General features: G+C 50.6%; 1 protein-coding gene across 2 annotated transcripts in view; it reads right to left on the bottom strand.

Moving 5' to 3' along the window:
- The window catches only part of DSCAML1 (DS cell adhesion molecule like 1), a 352,803-nt gene extending 350,658 nt beyond the window's left edge, over positions 1-2,145 (bottom strand). Inside the window, exon 1 of one of the 2 annotated variants that reach the window (XM_033121166.1) lies at positions 1,971-2,145. In XM_033121166.1, coding sequence (XP_032977057.1) covers positions 1,971-2,016 — 46 coding nt within the window. In that variant the 5' untranslated portion in view covers positions 2,017-2,145. The remainder of the gene's footprint in view (positions 1-1,970) is intronic. The other variant, XM_033121167.1, reaches the window with a different exon arrangement.
- Between the last annotated feature and the right edge of the window lie 19,189 nt (positions 2,146-21,334).

The raw sequence follows: 21,334 nt of genomic DNA on the forward strand, positions 1-21,334 counted from the left end.
CTCCTGTTGCCTTCTGGGCCTTTCTCCACCCCCACCCCCATCTGCTCCCTCCCTATCAAATAGCTTGAGCTTCATTTATTAATGCCCAGCTTCTGGAAAAGGGAGAGTCCTTCAGGTATTTGCTAAGGGACCTCCACTCCTGGGGAATGGGCTCCAGAAAGGGGGTGTGGAAGGAGGTTGAGGACAAAGCCTGGCAAGAGTGTGGCAACAGCTCTCGCCTGTGCTTTCTCCCTGGACAAAATGGAAACGGGCTGGGGGGTGGAGAGAGAACTAGTGAGAGAGAAAGCTGCCGATCCTCACCTTATGTATTTTTAATATTAATGTAATTAAAGCTGCAAACCGAGCCAGTCTGCGGGGGTGGAGGGAGGCTGGAAGAGCCTGGAGAGAGACTAGGTTGTGTGTATTGGGGGGTTGGTGGGGGGGGCGGCATTGAAGGTTAGGCAGGCTTCTTGCTCCACTAAAGTGGGATGAGAAGGTGCTGTGGGCGGGGGAGGGGGGCGAGGGGTTAACCAACCTAGACCAGACTTGGTGTGTCACCCAGTGGCCCCATTTGGTCTGAGAAACTCATCTATTTTATCCACGATTCAGAGGCAACCGCCCACCCTGCACCCAATCTCTAAGCAAACCCCAGCAATACCTTGGCCTTTAGTCTGGCTTTGACCGGGTGGTATTTACAAATAAAATAAGGGTCACCCTCCTCCCCACAAAGCTAGGAGATACTGCAGTCAGAGGCAGGTTGCAGATTCCAGACCCCTTGGGCTTAGGCACTGAAGGGCTGGACGCTCCGCGCACCCCAGAGCGCCAATCCTCTATTGGATTGCCCTTCCCCCGTTGCCTAGGGGTCAAGAGTTGCAGCTCTGTCCAGGCCACCACCTGGACAAAGTGGGGAGAAGCCGTCCCCAGGGCGCGAAGGAGAAAAGTTAGAGGGCTGAACTGGTAAAGCTGAGCCTGTACGAGCGTGTGTGCTCTGCCGCGCAAGGGCGAGGAGTTCGGCCGCCTCAGCTCCCGCCATCTGCGCGCCCCGGGGCACGTCTTCTGCGATGGCCTGGAAGCCCGACCACCGGGGACGGCCTGGTCCCAACTTGGTGCCCAGATGACTCTGGTCGGAAATGTCTACCCTCTTCCAACGCCCAGTCCTGGCTACTTCGAGGATCAGGTGCGCAGCGCCCCAGCAGCAGGTCTGGACACGCCGGACACCTGGACCCAACCCTAGCAACGCCTTCTTTCGGGAGAAAGCAACACGCCACCTCCCACCCCCCTGACACAAGACCTGTTCCCTTGTCCCGCTGACCAGGCGCCAAAGCCGAGAATCTCGCACCTTGGGGCGGCGCTGCGAAGCCGGGGCAAGTGCGGGGGGCAGGGGCTAAGGTGGGGTTAGGGGAAGGCGACCTTTGGGTTTGCAGAATAAACTTGCCATCCAAGGGACTCCAGCTCTCGGGACCCCCAGCTCTCTCCTCCCTGCATCCAGCCAAGGCGTGGATAAGCACCCTGCGGTGCGGCGCAGGGGTCTGGGGCGGCGGAGGGGCGCGCGGTGGCCTAGAAGGAGTACGCTGCCGAGTCCGAGGCCGGATTAAGCGAGGACTCCCAGGTGAACACTCACGGCCTAAGGACCCCTCACGGGGTCCCAGCGCCACCAAGCCGCAGGAAGCGGGCAAGGGGCGGGGGGATGGGTCCGGGCAGAACTGTGGCCCGACAGGGCGCGGGATGATGAAGCGCTCATACACCCCCAACCACCCCGACACCCACTCCCCGCAAACGGCAGGCGCGGGTGGCTGGCAGAGCTGTCTAGGACGGACTCTCACCTGACCCCTCTCCGGGTGTTTGTCCCGTCCCCGTTGCGTCCCCCCCGGGTCCAGGCACCGAGGTCGGTCTCCCTGACACCTGGAGCCCGCCGTGCAACCCGCCTGGCCGCCAGCAGAGCGCTCCCCGGCCCGCCGCCTGCTCTGCTCTGCCGCCCGCGCGGGTCTCACCTTTGTGTAAAGAGTCCAGGAGCAGGAGGAAAGTTACCAGCCACATGCCATAAAGAGGCCCTATTCTCAGGGGAGGTGGTCCTGTGGCCGGCCGTGCGGCAGCGCCTCTCCCCGGCTCAGCGCGCTCGCAGCCGCCCGCACTCCGCGCCCGCTCTCTCTGCTCCTCAGCCGAGCGCTCGGCGGTGGCGGCTCCTCCCTCCTCCGCTCCCTGGCTCCTGTCATCTGCGGGGCTGGGCTAGGCGGCCGCTCTCCCCGCCCCCCCTCTCCTCCCACCCCGCGGCACCCCGGGTGGTGAGCACAGCGCGAGCCGGGAGTCCAGACGGCCCCCAGCCCCACAAGCCCAGGCACAGGGACAGGTCCCGAACCGTAAGTCCCTGACTGCGGTTCGCCGCCGGGGAGAGCAGGGGTCCCTGCCACCCACCGGCTCAGAGCCTGTGGTCGCATACAGGCATGTCATAGGTTTGCCAAGAGCCCGCCATACTCAGGCCAAGGACGTCCCGTCATCTGGGGCCCATGCTTTCTGCCTCTTTCAGACTTAGTTTACCCCCTTGTGTGGGTGAGCATGGATGCTCTGAACAAAATCCAGACTAAGATCCTTTGGTGCCGCTCTGTGCCACCCGCACCTCAAAGCTCAAAGCTGCATACTCTCCCAGCCTCTCGTTACATCTGCAAGTCAGACAACTGGGGTCCCCCAGCTGAGTCCAGCCTCCTCCAGAACTCTGTCGGAATTTTCCTCAGCACTTGGCACATTGGGATAATTTAGACATCATCCACAATAAATTGTTCAATGTCTGCTGTATCTCGTTTATCTTCCTCTTGTATCTTCACCTGTCTTCCTCCCCACCCCACCTCAGCTTTCTCACCAAGCAAAAAATAGTTTTTTCCTTATACCAATCTGAATAAAGTTGGCATGGAATTGAATAGGTCTTGGGTGAGGGTATCTTCTCAGTTACAAAATGAATGCTGAGCACCTGCTGTGTGCCAGGCACCTGATGAAGCACTGGGGACCAAGGCTGACTGAGTCAGGTCCGCTGTGAAAAGGTTGATATGGTTGAAAAGCTCTCCTTATGTTGTAATTCCAAAATAAGGGCCCATGCAGGATCCAGAAAAGGGGTCCATAGTAGCCTTGAGAATGGAATAAACCAGGACTGCATCTCCTCTCCTAAAGGGTAATGGAGGCCACTTTGATGTGACCTGGCCACTTGGCTGGGCAGGCTTTTGACCCCGTTCTGTGAGGTGTACAGAGTGAGGGGAGCAGGAAGAAGGAAGGAAGGTAGACAGGGTGCTGTTTGGCTCCATTTGACAGAGAAAGAAAATTTACTTTCCTAAAATGTCTTGCCTAAGATCAAATACGAAAACTAGAACTCCTCATTCCCAGGTTTTGCCAAGATAGCTAAAATTTTAAAAATGTACATTTACTTTTTTCAATATGTTAAAATACACATAACATAGAATTTACCATTTTAACTGTTTTAATTATACTATTCAATGGCATTTAGTACATTTACAATCATCACCACTGTCCATTTCCAGGACTTTTTCATCATCCAAACAGAAACCCTGTACCCGTGAAAGTAGAAGTACCCATTCTCCACTCCCCGTAACCTCTAATCTACTTTCTGTCTCCCTGGATTTGCCTATTGTAGGTACCTCATGTAAGTGGAAGCATACAATAGTTGTCCTTTTGTGTCTGTGTTATTTCACTCAGCATAATGTCTTCAGCGTTCATCCATGTTGTAGCATGTGTCAGAATTTCTTTCCTTTTCATGGTTGAATAATATTCCATTGTATGTATAGACCACATTTTGTTTACCTATTCATTTGTGAATGGACTCTTCCACTTTGGGTTGTTGTGAGTCATGCTGCTGAGAACATGGATTTACAAAATATCTCTTCCTTGGAGACCCATCATTCCGTTCTTTTGGGTACATACCTAGAGGTAGAATTGCTGGGTTGTATGATAATTCTATTTTTAACCTTTTGAGGAGCTTCCAGTTGTGCTTACTTTTTTTGTACAGTGCTTTAAGAGTTTAAAGGGCTCCCACCTACAATTGTTCCCTGTAATCCTCACAATATCATTTGAAGCTTTATCACTGTGGGGACAGAGCCCCAGAGAGAGCAGTTTCCAGGCTCTCGGCCTCACGTGGAAAGGTGCTGGCTCAGGTGGTAGATGGCCGTCGGCTGTGGCTGGTTGACCGTCAGCTGTAGCCGGTTAGCCAACTGGCCACTGATATAACTGCCGCGGCTGCGTGGGTTGGTGAGTCGAGGGGAGTCGGTAGGTTGTCAGGCAGAAAAGCAGACAGCAGGTCGCACGTCTCCAGCCTCCAGTGAGACCATAGTGGTATGACTTCCCTACCTATGGCTCCGTGGGTGTTCCTTTTTGGCCTAACCACATCCTGCGTTCTTATGTGGGGAGCGGGAGCTGAGACCCTGCAGGCCGCCCCGCACGACAATCACTCCCTTTTATTTATTTTTTTATTTTTAATTTTTTTTAAAGAGTGCGCAGCTCACAGTGGCCCATGCGTGGACTGAACCCATAACCTTGGTGTTATTGGCACCACGCTCTAACCAACTGAGCCAACTGGTCACCCCTTATCGCTCCCTTTTAAAACAGGTGAGAAAATTGAGGCTTAGCTTGTTCAAAGTTACCCAGTTTTTATCACAAGCAAGACTAGCACCCAAGTCTCCCGGCTCTGGGGCAGAGCTGTTTGCCTTACACTGTGCTGCCTCTGCTTCATGATGCTAAGGCACCACTCTGGAGTAGATGCTGTTTTAATAGCTATTTTGTCCTGTGTAAATGCAGGATTAGAACAGAGATATGGGGCAGACTACAACAGGTGTTTGAGATGACCCAGCCCAACCCTGTGCTTTACAGATGAAAAACTGAAGCCCAGAGTGCGGAAGAGATGGACATTCCCTGGTCCAAGCGGGCAGTGACAGAGGCCGGATGCTTCCAGTCTTTTGGCTTAGCTCTCCACCCTCAGCCTCCTGAGCTCATTCTTCCCTCAGGTCCTTCCTTTCTAAAGGAGACAGGTTGCGAGAGGAATCCAGTTATTTAAAACTAAGCCTATTGACCCAGAGCACCTGGTCAGGTCATGCCTAAAATAAACTGTTAAGTCAGACAGGATGAAAGGTGCTACTGTCTGCTGGGAGGGAAGGGCTTTGAGTGGGCCTGGGTCTATCAGCCCAGCTGCTCGTGCCCCACATGCTGGAAGGAGAAAGGAGGATCATTTACCTAGAGTACATCCTATAACCTCAGTGTCCCTCTTATGCTGGTTACACCTGGGGGGCTTTAAAGGACCACAACACCATATGTAGAAGGCCAGATGTTACCAGAAGGGTGAGGTCATTCACGCTGTCACAGACTACAGTCTGGCCGTCTCCCAAAGAGGCGTTGTATATGTGGGAACTGGAGCTGGTCAGGCGGGGAGGACAGATTTAGGGACGTGCTTGAGCACAGGGAGCCTTTATAATGTCATGGTTAAGGGTGTGGCTTCGGAGACAGACAGAGATGAGATCTCAGCCGAACTCTACCACTTACTAACTGTGCACCTTTGGGGGATTTATGGGTGCCAAGCCCAGATTCCATCACTTATAAAGTGCGGACAACACCAGCATCTGCCTTGAGAGCTGTTGTGAGGATTAAATAAGACAAACCCAGAGGCTGTTACATTGTAAGCACAGGTATTCACTAGTATATCACAGGCATGTCACTAGTGTTCCTGGCTTTGCTCAAAGGACCTGACCTGTGGTGGAGAGGAAGGGAATGGCTGTATTGAGAGGATGTTGGGATGACAGCCAACACTCCATGCTGTGACAAGGCCAGACCTAAGGAGTTGGCAATCTAGGAAAGCCACAGAAACACAGAAGGAAGGGACACTTGAGGCTAGAAGAGCACAGAGATCAGCAGCTAGGGAAGGAACTCAAAATACACAGTCCTTATGTTTTTTGTATTTTCCATTTCCTAAGTTTTGTCCCTCCTTAGTATTTAGGAAAATATCTTTGAAAATGACAGTCATATGTGTTCAGAAGTTCCCTCCTAACTAGAGCTTATGGGGAAAGCTAGCTTGGCAGAGTCAGCAAGAATCCTAGCAAGGGAACCCCAAGGGAAAAGTAAACCTAGAGGGAAGAGCGTGGGCTTGTTCCACCCACGCCCACCCCAAACCATAACACTCTTCTCCCACTGCTGACATTTGGGAGGGACTTTTTTTTTATTTTGATAAAAGAGACAGTTCCTTCACAGTCCCAAATTGGATGGAAGCCCTCACACTCACACATAAATATATGCACACCAAAGTGAGAACAAACACAGTTGCCAGGCAAACATTCATGTGTATAGGTAAACATAAACACTTAATGACAGGCACACCTGCGTTCAAATGCAATTTGAATAAAATCCAAAAATTCTGCACTGGCATTTTTGGGATTTCATTTTTGGGATCCATTTAAAAACAGTGATTGGTTCTGATATCTTATTGCGTCAGAATGCTAGGTGATGATGTAGCTCGTCTGTGTGTGTGTGTTCCCAATGCCAAGTGAAGCAGCTACATGAAGTCCCCGGGAGGTGAACCCTTTCCAATTCAGGTTAATCATGGATATTTGGGGGTATTATTTTGCCATGTCATATTAGGACTAGAGCCGTCATGAGAAACAACAGATGCTTTTTATTGTTTAACTCAAACAACAGCTTATATATTTTGGATACTTTTCTTCAAATACAAAGGCATACGACTGTTTTAGCACAGACTTCGTATGTACTCTGAAATTCTTTAACAACTTCAGCATAAATATGGTTTCCATAAAAGAAATCAATACTGAACCAGGTCAATGTTAAAAACTTAACATTTGAAGTTACATAGCTAATGCCAGATTGACCTTCTTAGTACTTATTCATTGATTGGAGGAGAAAGAAAAACAAATATTTAAGTATTTCTCTGCCTTTTGTTTTTCAATTTGTAACTTATTTTAATGTTATAGAAAGAGTCCTGGACTACACATCAGAAATCCTGGATTCTAGTCTTACCTTTGCCACATTAGCCAACTGTGTGATCTTAGACACGTCACTTTACCCTCTGGGCCTCAGTTTCCTCACCAGTAAAACGAGAGAGCTGAGCTAGAATGATGACCAAGTTCCCTTCCTAACACTGGAGATGAGGTGAGCACAAATATGCACACATCCTACCCCATGTAGGTGTGTGTGTGTGTCCCCACAAACGTACGCATGTTCTCTAATGCAGGCAAAGAAACAGAAATATAAATTTTCATACATAGATACCCAGAAGCAAATAGACACACACAAAATAACTCACACAAAATAAATAGTTTTTGCTTCAAATGCGTGCACATGTATCTAAAATAGTTCCATCTCCTTGAGACAGGATGAATCATTGCAATTCATAGATTATTATGCCTATCTAAAAAGGTAGTACATAGTATCATTAACTTACCCGAGTGCTGCTTAAACCAAAATTCTATATGCTTAACTTGGAGGGTGTTTTGGCACGTTTCAACGCTTATCCTCTGAGTTTTTGTATTGTAACCTCATGGTTCTAAGCTCACCAGAACAAAGGGCCCATAGCCCTGAGGCTCCACCCCCACAGATGGGGTCTCTAGGGTCCTACTGCCCTTGTTCAGGCCACTGTCCTAGCAGGGTTGGTCAGGAATTGTGGAAGGCCCCCGGGAGGCGGGAGTCCCTTCAATAACCATGGCCTCTCTCCCACTGTTCTCTGTCAGCTCACAGCTCTGAAATTGGCTGAGAAGACAATCCAGAGAGATGCCATGAATTCTGAATTCTGTGGAGCTGGAGTTCACTGTCACAATTCTCTCCAGGGGTGGGGGCAGGTGGGGGAAATCCAAACTAAGAGAGAAAGAAAAAAGAAAATTCTGTGAGTGGTAACTAACTTTGCTGGCTTCCCAAGTTATCCTGCAGTTCTTCTGATCCATGAGACACTCACAAAAGTTTTCATCAAGTTGTAGTTAAGTATTTTCTACCTGGAAAGCTTCCATTCTGTTTTCCACTCCTTTCTCAGGCGCCCAGTGCCCATTCTGCTCCTGTGTGAGCCTTCCCACGCAGCAGGGCCGGTCAGGCACCCACAGCTTTCCCAGACCAACCCTGAGCAGCCCTCCTCTGCGCTCGGCCTGCCCCAGACATCAACTTGGCCTGTGGCTCTGTCCCTTTGTTTTGCACTGTGGCTATTTATGCCCATGTCTGACTCCTCTCCTCTTCTAGACACTAGGTTCCTAACCCCTTCTATTTGTATCTGCGACACCTAGCCTGGTCGTCCTTGCACTAGGACCACTCAGAAAATGCTGACTGAATGACTGGATGAGCTCATTCTTACAGGGTTGCAAACACCTGATTCCGACTTCACGGGTCAGGCCTTCCAGAGGTATGTCTTTAACTGGCATCAAAGCCGTAAGCTTTGCAGTTCTTATATTAGAGTTTGTGGCCTGGCATGGTGAGCACTTGGCAGGGCGTCGGAGCCTGCAGGAGTGCTGACTAAAGCCGAAGTCCTGGCAGATAACTTGCTCAGCTGTCACCGTCATTGCCTTCATCATTGTCATTGTCACACAGGGCTTTTGGGATCCAAAGGCTTCACGTTTTCTTTCATTTCTGATCCTCATCAAAAATAGACAGGTTGGGCCAGAATTGTTCTGTTACACAGATGAAGAAACTAAAGGTCAGAGAGGTATGTGATGTGCCCAGAGACAAATCTACGTGAAGCTAATATATTTTAAGCTTCGGGGGGCTGGGAGCCCCAGTAATGTGTCCACATGGTCAGGTATTACTGAGAATTTGGTATAATGCTAAGATTTAACTGTAATAAATTATGACTGCTCCTCTTTTGCACTCCCAGGGGTCTGCTGTGCGTTTCGGCACCTGACTCAAGATTCCCCAAAGTGAGTGATGGCTCCATTTGACCTGGGATAGGGGGGAGGTGGACATACGCAGTTCACAGGTACTACTATGTACAGCGTAGGGACTGAATACTACCACCCACTGGGCCAGCTCACTTGGCTTTGTGACACAACGTTACAGGGCCAGGAGTTTTATCACAATAGGATCACTGTCTGAGGTGCTTGTACCAGAGGTGTGTGTGTAGTGGAGGAAAACCCAGCTTCAAAATGTGTGGAGCCAGAAGCTAGTCTGTGCAAAATTGTGAGCAGAAGTAATGTAAAAAGAAAAAAAAATTATAGAGGTATGTCAACAGTTAACACAAATGTTATATTATTTGCCCTGACTTTGTGATATTTGTCAGTTTTTTTCAAGATTTAGAATTTGTTGCAATTTCTTGTTATCATTCTAAATAAATCATCACACTTGTACCTGATTGTGTGTTCATAATTTTGTACTGTTTTCCTTAAAGAGTTCTCTCCAAATGGTCTAAACTTCAGGTCCTACAAAAGCTGAGTCTATCCCAGGAATTTGCCTCAAGTCACACATGGTAGCTGAGCTGGGCTCAGGTTATCTGGATTCGGTCCCAGGGCTCTTCCTACCACAGCCCCTTGCCTCAGAGACGTAAGTCAATGTGTAGCTTACTCATTTGTACAGTGCGATGCACACAGAAGGCACTTAAAAATGCTACCACTCCCTGAAGAGAATCTTGCACAGTGAAGGGGAAGTCAAGGCCTTGGCCTGTGGTAGTGGCCTGAAAGTGGGTGATGCAAGTCCTCTTCCTAGGAAATCTGGCCGTTTCATCACAGATCTGAGCTGTCAGTCCACAGACCGGAGGATCTCAGGGATAGAAGACAGCTTAGTGCTGCCCTAATCCCTTCTACACACTTTCTATGGGACAACGTCCCTCCTGTCACTGTGACGGAGGCCACCAGCATGGAGGACTGAGATGCCCCTCAAAGCCCAGGAGTCATGGAAGACACGAGTCAGTCCCTCTAGCCACTCTGAGCAGGGAAAGTCCACCTACTGGAGGTCAAAGGCACAGAACAAGGGTGCTGTAGAGGTGGGTGAAATGCTGTTTGGGACAGTGAAGGTAAATATGAAAGTATGGGGACAGTGAGGGATGTCAGCTCAACTTGGTCAGGCGGCCGCGGCGCCCTGGAGCTTGCCTCACCCGGCCCATCTTGCACCCACGGGCTCTGTCTGCACCACCAGACAGGTGCTAACACAATCTCTGGATAAATGCTTCCAATGACAAGGGGCTTTCTACCCACTCAGAAGTTCATACTAATTTTATTGTCTGTGATCGTGCACACACTCTTTTCTTTATTGAACCCCATCTGCCTTAGCCCTCTGCACTTCACAGGATGTGCCCAATCTCTGCCAGATGACAGCTTTGCCAATATTTGTGAACAGCCACAACAGGTCCCCAAGTCTTCCGTTTGCCAGGTTAAATATCCCAGTTCTGTCAACATCTTGTTTTCTGTCAGAATTTCCAGACTCTTCACTCTGCTGGTTTCCCTTTTCACACACACTCAACTTTAACAACATCTCTCTTAGAAACAGAATGGACCTCCAGATGAGGTCTGAGCAGCCCCAAGGACAGGAACCATCACTCCCTTGATAGGTATCTGATCTCTTACTGTTGCCCAAGACTTGATTGGCCTTGGGGTGCTGACATGTCAGTACAGCTGGGCCTCCTTCCCGTGACTGACTGCTGAGCTGGCCTCCTCAGCCCTGCGATCCTGAGGTGGGTTACCAGGGAAGGGAGCATGATTAGATACATTGTTTGTTGAAGACTGGGAGATAAACTACTGCCTGGGTCAAATGGTGCCAGTTCCACGCTCCGAGGAAGACTGGACAACCTCTGAAGTCCTAGCTCAGCCCCAATGAAGGTGGCAGACCTCAGTGAGAAGGCAGGAATGAGGAGCAAGAGGTCCCAATTTCAGGCCACAATGGCACTGAAAGCTTAGTATGTTTTCCAAATTTGACCTTATTTTAAACAAAGTTAGCTGAAAAGGCAAAAAGATCTAACACTACGTTTCCCAAGTGTTTCATAAGAAGGAAATAGGTGATAGACAAAACTAATTTATGGTCAAATAGGTTTGGAAAACACTGGAATAACCAAAGGCATATAGGTTTCTTTCACTGTAGGACTTCCCAGAGCCTTTAAAATACTAATGGGCGCTAGGAACCTCCACGTGGTAGATATGGTGTGACATTTGGGGATCCTCATCCTACTTCTCCAGGTCTAAAACTCCGTCCTTGTACAAGCCACACTCAACTCAGAGAACGCACATGTCGTCAGTTTTTTTCATTCTTTCAGCAAGTTTGTGCCCCACTCCTGTGCAAGGAGCAAGCAGCTTTCCCAGAAACTCTACCACAGAGTCCCTGCCCTGAGGGTCTTTCACTCAGTGGGGAAAGAGATGTGCAGAAAGCAACAGAACCAAGAGAATGAGGTCCCTGTGCTGAGCCAAAAGGTCAGAGCAGGAAGAGACACGGAGAGCATCTGCTGTAAGCACTTCATGTCACAGAGGAGGAAAGGGTGGTTGGGCAAAGGACATCCCAGGCCACAGGGTCAGCGGCAGGGCTTAGATCCAGGGCTCCTGACTCTCAGGCCTATGTTCCATCTACTGAGACATTCATGGCCCAGGTTGTGTTGTCCTCTGTCTCTGGCTTACCGGTTGGGTATACCCTGCTCACCATTCCACCGTCAGCAGCCAGGATGGTGCCAGGCTCAGGGTAGGCCCTCAGGAAGTACCTGTCAAATGAAGCTACATTAGCGAGTGTAGTTAGATGACTTTTAAGAGCTCACCGAGGGCTGAGATTCCCTAAGTCTGTGAAGAGAGCTGCTTAAGCTCAGAGAAAAGGTGTAGTCAGAGAAAATCAAGGCAGGATGTGAGTGGGCTTATTGAGAGGCACACTCTGCACAGGCAGAGCAGGCAGGAAAAGGATGTAGCAGGCGCAGGGAGAAGGGCCTCCCTGCAGGGTTTCAGAAAAGCCTGGCTCTGCGATGTGCATCTGCCCAGAGGTGTCCACATGCCCAGCACAAGGCAGCTCAGGGCCATGTCTTGTAAGACTCAGCTGTTAGAACCAGCGGAACTGAACTGCCCAATTGTTTATCTGAATCAGCCAAAGTAGCTTCTTTTTTTTTTTTTTTTTTCAAATTATAACCAAGGCATGAACTCCTAATAATAGAGATTATAGCTGAGTACTTCTTATGGGTCTAGCACTGTGCTAAGTACTTTAGATGCAGAATCTCAGTGAACCCTTAAAACAACCCTGTAAGACCAGTATAATTATGGCCACTTTACAGATAATGAAACTGAGGCATAGAGAAATTAAATAACTTGTCCAACTCACACAGCTAGTAAGCATCAGATGCTCAAGCTTTGAGCTGGGCAGCCTGACTTCAGAGTCTTCGTTCTTTTTACAGTCATTGGTGGTGGTGGTAGTGTTTCTGCTGTCAAAGTTTTAGAAAGTTTTTAATATGGAAAATTTCAAATGTATCAGAAGTAGAGAGAATAGTATAAAGAATTGCCGTGCGCTCATCTTCTAGCTACAACGATTGTTGATTCATGGCCCATCTTGTTTCATCTCTATCCCCACACTTCCCTCACTCCCATTACCAACGATTGTTTTGAAGCAAATCTCATGCATTATATAATTTCATTCGTCGATCTTTCAGTGTGCCTCTCTAAAAGATAAGGCTGAATCCTCATTCCCAATCACTACACATTATGCCATCCTGACTGAGAAGTAGCTCAGGCCAGGTACACCCACCCTACACACACTGGGCTTCAGGCTAGCCGGCACCTGAAACAGCTGAGCCTCTGCCCATGGGGCAGACACAATCAGCTTCCTTCCCAAAGCTCTCTCCTCACAGCCTGGGCAGGAAGCCTCGGAGCCCCCTCAGCGTGTCGTGCTGCAGCTAAGCCCTGCCATCCGTCTAGCTCTCTGGAGACAGTGAACAACCGCATGTGGTGGTCTTCTGCCTGGTGAGGTTGTTGCCACAAAGATAACAAGTCTTTCTTTGTCAGCATGGACCTAAACCCCAGAAACTGGCCATGTTCTTGGCCCCAGTTTCTATTTCAGGATGATTTTAGGGTGCTTTCTTCTGCCTAGGAAGACTCACCCCACCCAGTCTAAGAGCAAGTCTGGAGGAGATAGAGTCAAAGCATCTGTTGGCAGAGATTCACTGTGCCTCTCATGAACTGGAAGGATCACCTCTCACTTTCTTCATCTGTAAAATGGGAGCATAACACCTACCTCACAGTGTGGCTGTGAAGATCCAAGGAGATGGCCAAGTTTTCTCTAGGTTGTTTGGCCAGAGGAGGACGCAGTACCTGCCATGGCCAGCAGGTGTCGCCCAAAGACTAGCCCTGGAAACTTTGGAGGTAAGCGTGGAGACTAGGATTATCTTCCATATTGGATCCAATTGGATTTGGGGAAAGTGGCGGAGAGTTCAGCCTCTGGGATTTCTCCATAGAAAAGTCAGCCTGGGTCTGGCTCTACACGGAGTTAAAAAGTGGAGCTGTGCGGCTTTCAAAGCATGCTCACATGATGACCCCACAGTGAGACAGACATCAATATCCCCATGTGAAGACGTTGAGGTTTCAAGAAACAAGTCACTTGCTAAAGGTTATGGAGCCACTAAATGACAGACCACCTCAAGTTTTCTGCTTCCATATTCTGAGTGCTTTGCTGAGGCATAGCCTCAGGGGCAAAATCTTTGATAGGTGACATAAGACCAGTTGTCCTTGCCCCTCTGGAACAGTGTAAAAGGTACCGGTGCTCCCAAAGCCCCTGGCATGTGATATGCTGTCCTCTGAGAGCATCTCCCCATTCTGGGACTCAGAGTTCACTGTCCAGCGAGGGGCTCAACTAGATCGACGGCTTCCAAGCCCAACCATACAACTGCACACACACACACACACACACACACACACACACACACACACACACGGGGATAGGGAGACAGGGAAAGACAGAGAGAAAGGGAGATTCCAGGCTACAGAATCAGAACTCTGTATACTACATTTCCCAGGTAATTTGGATGTAAGCAACTTAGCATGGGTCTTGGGACTGGCATTTGGGAAACACTAGACTAGAAGATTTATGGGTTTATGTTTTATAGTTCCACAAACAACTTCCACTTAAGCTTGTCAAAACATCTAATACAGTGCCTGGCACATACTTGATATTCAAATATTCAATAAATATTTTGCTGAATGAGTGACTGAAAAAGCCATCACCCAACCCTGGGAAAACCTTGGATGACATAACTTTATCCCTCAATTAAAACTCACTTTGCATTTCTGTAGCACTTTATTACATACCTTGTTTGCACACATGATCTCCTTCAATCTTTTTAATCCCCATTTTAGATGAGGAAACACCTTGGCCCTGAATGCATCACTCATTCATTCCTCTAGGTTTGGAGACTCTAAGGGACCTGCCCAGGGCTGCCCAGCTAGTCAGTGGCAGAGCCAAGCTTCAAATCCAAGTCTGTTTTGCCTCCCGCCCAGCACCTCCTCCACTACACTATTCCTGCTTCATATCATTTTCACTGCATGGTTTGAGAAGAGGAAAAATACCACATCTAGAAGAGAGTGAGTCTTCCCAAACTGTCAGGGATTCCCTCCAATTTTGGGAGTGGTGACAGAAGGAGTTTGTCCAGAGACCTCAGAATGAGGAATATCCTGCCTCGTTGGGTGAACGGGCTCAGTGTGGATGGAGCTCCAAGGAAGGTGGATGGGACCCACTCACGTGGCTCAGAACACCAGCATCGATACCCCCTGGAGCCAGCAGTTTGGGAAGCACAGGAACCAACCTCCCTGTAGCTCTGTCTGGCTCCTGGGATGTGGCTCTGGCTCGTTGGAGGGATATCCCGCTGCCTTCCCACTGGGATAGTTTCCACATGCCGTGCCACACCTCCTTTTCCATGCAACTATACAGGGAATCTGGTCATCTGCCTCCACCTAGTGCCACAGGATAAGATGGGGCTGGGGGTGCTGCTGGCTGCTGTGTTGCACGACACAGTTCAGATTCTCCACCACAGTGGCCCCACCTCTCACCCCAAGCCATGATCACTCCCTGCCCCAGCTACGTCCATGTCAGCCTCCGAAGACTGTCAGAAGAGAGGAATGCTGTCCTCTGATCCAGGCCCGCATTCTCAGCTGCGGGGCCCATCGCCCAAGGAAGGGCCCACCAGGTGGCAGGGTGGAGCCAGACCAGTACCTAGGTCTCCAGATTCCAGTTGCCACCCTGTCACACCGTCTGCTCAGTCCTCCCTGACTCCTGGTCTGCTTGGGTCCTCCCCACTTCCAACATCCCCAGCAACACACATGCACACACACATATACACACTCTCACATACTCAACACATACAAAGGGAGACTATCTAATCAAGACACTTTTTCCACATAGTGTTCCTGGTCCCAGCACCATATCCATAGACTATCTTCAGCTGGTCTCAAGTGAACTAGGGAGCCCACAGCCAAGCCGGCAGAGGGCCCAGGAGGTGGGACCTTTCTGAGGTTGGGCCAGGCCAAGTACACCTTATGCTAAGGCATGTCTGGGGCTGGATCCTGCGGTTACACCAGCCTCTCCCTGGGACCTGGCCAGTCTGAGGGTGGACTCAGGGGCCCTCTGCCTCTTAGCCCTCCCTGAAAATTATTCTGAGAACAACACACTGGACATAACTTTCGCAAACATTAAAGCATTAAGGGAAAGGGCTGGGATGCCTGGAGGAGTCCAGGGAAAGAGCAGCATCAAGTATTGGCACTGAAAGAGTCTTAGAGACTGACTATATTTGGAATAGCCACTGGTCACGAGCGCTGGTCCAGAGCAAGGGACCTCTAAGAGTTAGAAACTGTTTCTCTATTTGGGAAAACTGAGGCTCACAGGGACTTGCCCATAGTCTCATAGTTTATAATTGGCCAAGCCAGGGCTCAAATCCAGGCCGGCTGGTTCCGTGCCTATGTTCTTAACTGTGAATCCAAGGAAGAAATTCCAGCTGTCACTAGACTGGCCCCCAGGGCTCCACCCCAAGTGAGCACACACCCTACCATCCCAGCTACCTTGCCCCTTAGGGGGCAGGAGGCAGTGTGGGTCCAGCTGTAGGTCATCAGTCATTCATTCCTCTGGTCAGCCAGTCATGTGCTCATTCAACATTAATTGAGCAGGTACTACGTGCCAGGAATGGGCTCAGCACTGGGGGTTGGGAGGAAATGGTCAGACACAACCCCTGCCCTCGTGTAGCTGGCAGGCAGTGGGGCAGACAGACAGGAAGGAATTGTCAGAATCAGAGAGATGTGGGTCAGGAAGGGTGATGGAGGGTCTGGGAGTCGCTGAGTCCCAGCTGGGACCATCCCACTCATGCTCTGGGCTGACACCAAGGGCTGAGGCCGCTCCGTGATGATGTTATTAACTGTGCGAGGAGCATATGGTCCGTGGACACGAGACTTGAAATGTTATTTACCTCAGAGAAAAGGACATTCGGTGCCCGCCCATGCAGGCTGGGTTTGGCAAGACTCTGTTACTGATTGATAGGCCTTTCAGGAAACAAAGACTGAGAGAATTCAACATGCTCCTGGCACTGGGCCAAGCCAGCCTCGTCTCCATTGTTTTGTCAAGTGTGTCTTTTTGTCTGCTTTCATCACTTGCTTAGTGCCTGTTTTAGCGAGGAGGAAGCAAGTGTGTATTTGTGTGTGTGGTGAGGGGTGGGGGGTGGGGATGGGGGCTGTGTCGGCACCCAGCTTTCTCTGATAGGAGGGAATAAAGGGATCAGCTACAACTCCCCACTCAAGCCTTCCCTGAGAGCCTTGACTTTGAAGCCAATGCCTGAAATTGTCTTGTGTTTGCTTTTCCCAAAGCCAAGTCCAGAGACAGACTATGGCCTTCTGAAGGTCACACAGCAGGCTGAGGCCAGTTTTCCACCTTCTCCCACAGGTTGTGCTGAGCTGCAGATGGCATTCTGGGATCATTGACTGCTGCCCCAGCTTGGAACTTCCCCTCTTCTGTCCTCCCTCTGGCTGTGCTCACCTGGGGAATTCCTCTTAGTGACAACAATGAAGCCCTTCGGGGAAGTAACAGTGAGAGTTTCTTGAAAAGGGAACCAAGGTTAGAGCTCTAGAGCCAAACAGGAGCCGGGAGTGGTGGAGGGCCTCCAGGGCTGGGTGGCAAGACTAGGTGGGAGGTCACCTAGCTTGGAGCACACAGCCCAACAGGCCGGAAATCAGTTGCCAAATTGGAGCTTGGGGAGCTGCCACCTGGTGCAGCTTGTTCCAGTGCCTTCCAGGAATGAGGCCCACACACTCCTGGGGGAAAACCCCTCACCCTGGTCCCCTTTGGTCACCTCCTTAACTTCCCCAGTGCCAGTGAGCTGAAGCCCTAGGCACCGAGGTTCCCAATTATAAATAAGATTTCTTCCCAAGCCCACAGTCATTCAACTGCAAACAACACAAAGTGTCCCCAAGTCTGGGAGGCTTCTTCTGCCACCAGAGCCTAGGAGGGAGCACCGAGGCTCAGCTAGGGTTTCTTCCAAGGCTGGGTCACTCTGCGCCCCCTAGCTCTCCCACTGGCTCAGCACTGCTTTCCCGAGCCCTTGATAGAAGCTGCCGTGGCCCTGGCTGCAAGGCCTAAGCCTGATCCATCTTTCCAGCCAGGGACTCAGCACAACAACAGGACAGGGTTTGGGTGGCCCTGGCATTTGCCTCTGATGTCCTCTGGCCAGGCGTTTGTCATGTGGACGATGAAGAACGGGTGCCTGGCGAGTGTCAGGTCAGCGCTGCCCAGAGGCCTTGCTGAATTGCCGTTCAGAGCTCAGCCGCCTGGGGCTGCAGCTCAACATGGAGGGGATTAATCTCTCTCATAGCAGCCACCTGCCCGTTGCCCAGGAGAGAGGAGGGGCTGGCCGGGGGCCTGGGGAGAGACTCAGCATCCCCTCTGCCCTGGCCCCCTATTCCACATAGCCCCCCGACTGCCGCCCCTGGTCTTCCCAGGGAACCCACTCCCTTTGACAGGCTGGGTTTTTCGGGGTGCCTCCTCCTTGCTGACTGGGGAGAATTTGGGATTGCTGGGGGGTCTCCCCTAAAGTTCCAAAGTTTAGAAAAATCAGAGGTCCGTGCCAGGGACACTGTCTCTCTGGAAAGGAAATCAGGCCTGTATGAGTAGGGACCATCCATTCCAGGCCTCTAGTTCCTCTGATGGGGAAACCAAGCACAGGGAAGAGAGGGCCCTCCCCAGGCCACCCAGCCAGGGAGTGCCAGTCAGAACCCAAGTGGGGCCTCCTGCCCTCCACCCCCGCATGTATGAGCTTCCCCCCCACAGAGGGATGCAGAGGCTGAGTGAGATTGGACAGTGAACAGGGGAGAGCCTAGCTGCTGGGCTGACTGGCTACCCTGTTTCCCCAAAAATAATACCTAGCCGGGCAATCAGCTCTAATGCGTCTTTTGGAGCAAAAATGAATATAAGATCCAGTCTTATTTTACTATAAGACCGGGTATAACATAACATAACATAACATAACATAACATAACATAACATAACATAACATAACATAACATAACATAACATAACATAACATAACATAACATAACATAACATAACATTATACCAGGTCTTATATAAATTTTTGCTCCAAAAGACGCATTAGAGCTGATTGGCCGGCTAGGTCTTATTTTCAGAGAAACGGGGTAATGCTCCTGCCCACCCTGTATTTTGTACCCTGCTCCTCCTGTTCATGGCTGTGAGAAAAGACCAGGGCACAGCAGGCTCAGAGGAAGACCCCCTGGCGCCAGCATCCAAGGCCAAAATGTGCCTTTGGTGTCCAGAAAGCACTCTCTAGAGGGACAGGGAGCTGCTGTAAGAACACTGCTGGGGCAAAGTAGAGCTCTCTGCCTCCTTCCCCAGACTGTGGAGCTGGTCGAGTCTTCCTGGGCCCCCGAATCCCCGCCCACGTCTGTTCCCCCAACCTGCCATTCTCCTCACCCCCAGCACCGGGCATGCCCCTACTACTAGGCCAGGGACCTTCAACTCTGGCTCCACATTAAATTCACCTGGAGAGGTTTAAAAAACACCAATTCCCTATCAATTAAAACAGAATCTCTGCTGCTAGGGTTGAGAAGTACCATTCGAGTCAACGAACCTCTTTCCCTTGCCACCACACAAACGTCCCTGCCTAACGTCTCCGCCCCTCTCAGGGTCTTGTTCATGATGTCGATTGACTCAAACTCTGGGGTAGAGGCTTTATTGTTCCCCAAGCACTGGGGAAGGTATGCACATCACATATGGCCTCTCCCTTCCAGCAGGAGTGAGGGCTCAAGACCACACAGCCAAGAATTACCCGAGTAGGGCAGTGATAAACCTGAGGGGTATACAAGCAGAAAGAGAAGAGCTCAGCACTTTCCCAGGAAACCAGGGCACCTGGAAGACCATCCAAGAGGCTCCTTTTCACTGCAAAGGGAACCCAGCCCTTGGCAAGACTGCGTTGAAAACAAGAAACACAAATTTAACAAGGATTCATAGTGAGACACACACTCCCTCTGCTGGTAATAATGGGAATTGCATGCCCTGACATGAAGACTATTTTGGTCGCTGTTACGTGATTAAGAGTAACTCAATCACTTCTCAGGCTTGCTTGTTCTTTGTGACTCGATTTGTGTATGACTTGTGGAAAACCCAAAGTGAAATGAAAGTTCAGTAGCTCCCAGTCCATGTGACCTTCATGGTAAGGGAAGGGGAAGTGATCAGAAGGGCAGGGAAGTCACGGACCTCAGAATACCACCAGGATCCATGGTTCTCAGCACTGGCTACTCTCCAGAGTCACCTGGGAGCTAGGTAAGCATCAGCTTGCATGGGCGCATCTCAAAATTGATAATTAATAGGTCTAGAGGGGGCTGGATATCTGGTGGTTTGAACAGCACCCCAGGTTCTCCAGATAGACAACCTGGGAGCCGATGGAGCCTCACGTTTCATGGAATTGTTGGGCTTGCGGCAGAGGCAGAGAGGGGAAGTGACTCACCCAGGACCATTTCCCCTCAAGAGCAGCTGGAATTCCCCGTCTGAGTTGGCAGGCTCAGGGCCTGTATATAGAACATTTTAGAAGTTGATTCCTCTCCGCTGCTCTTGCTTTTCCCCAGGTGGGCCACAGGTCTGGAGTACCCCCTCTTCCAGTTTCCATTGACTGTTATATCCGAAAAGCTTCAGGAGCTCCCCAAAGCGCCCTCTGGCGGGACCTGCCCCCTCCCTGCACATGTTTCCCCGCTGTGGACAGCCCCACTGTGTGCCCCATCTCGTGTGCGGAAATACTGGATTCTACTTAGGGGTTTGGCCTGTCACATTCCTTTTTTCCATCAATGAGCCCACATTCAGAGCACATTCTGAAAAATTAGGACTGTCTATTCTGTCCTCTAAGGACTTTCTGTGCTCACATCTTCTGTGATTCTGTCAGGGTTGGTGGTCTTCAGGGCCTGGGTGCAGCGGATTAAGACAAAAAGTTCAATCCTCAAGCAGAATGGTGGCTTACTCTGCCTCTGTCCCCCAAACGCACCCTGTTCATGTTAAACTCCACTAACTTGCTGCTGCCTCGGGTTTGTCCCCCTGACGCTTCTACACCCCCCACCCCCCACTTCGGAGGCCTGCACACACAGATCAGGAAACCAGACACTAGATGGTGCCATGATCACAGCATCCCATCCCACCCCTGGAAGGGAGGGGGAGGGCAGAAACTAGTGGACGGGAGCATGCTGTGCTCCAGGGGGTCACAGGCATTAGGAGTCAAGCAGTGGCGGGAGAGCCAGGCTGATACCATCTTGCGCTGAAGTTCCCTGGGTGGGAGCCTGCCGGAATGGACAGGAGACGGGGAGGAATGGTAACAAGAGCCCACCCTCACTCCCTGGCCCCTGGCCCTGGGATGAACCAAGCCAGTGCCCAAATACATGGATGGGAATGAGTCTAGCTGAGGTCCCCTAGCCCCAAGAGTAGAAAGAGGACGGCCTGAGCTTAGCACCAGGGTCAAGGAGGTGGGTAGGGAGAGAGCGTATGCTGAAGCCTGCACCCCGACCACCCATCCAGGCACACTGGTGCGCGTGGGGAGATGGCAGAGCACATGATGTGACCACCAACTGCTACACCTTTGGCAGCCCAAGCCTATCCACACCAAATTCCAGGAGGGTAGCTCCAACAGCAGCACTGGACAGATGCCCAAGCAGCACCCAACAGACCCAAAAGCTTTGAACCTGTGACCTTCAGACTCCCAGCTTTCTCTCTGCCTGGTGTTTAGAAGACAGGCTGAGTCCTTTGTTCAGGAGCTCCTGGCAATTCAGCGGTGGGGGGTGGGGAACAAGAGAGGCCTACAGATGATGATACTGAACTTGCTTCAATAGTCAGGGCACCTGGGCAATTCATGGAACAACAGGAGAGCAGGCGGTATTGCACTCCCACTTGGAGGAGAGGGTAACGGTAG

The sequence above is a fragment of the Rhinolophus ferrumequinum genome, chromosome 11, assembly GCF_004115265.2.
Source record: "Rhinolophus ferrumequinum isolate MPI-CBG mRhiFer1 chromosome 11, mRhiFer1_v1.p, whole genome shotgun sequence".
In the NCBI taxonomy this organism is placed as follows: Eukaryota; Metazoa; Chordata; class Mammalia; order Chiroptera; family Rhinolophidae; genus Rhinolophus; species Rhinolophus ferrumequinum.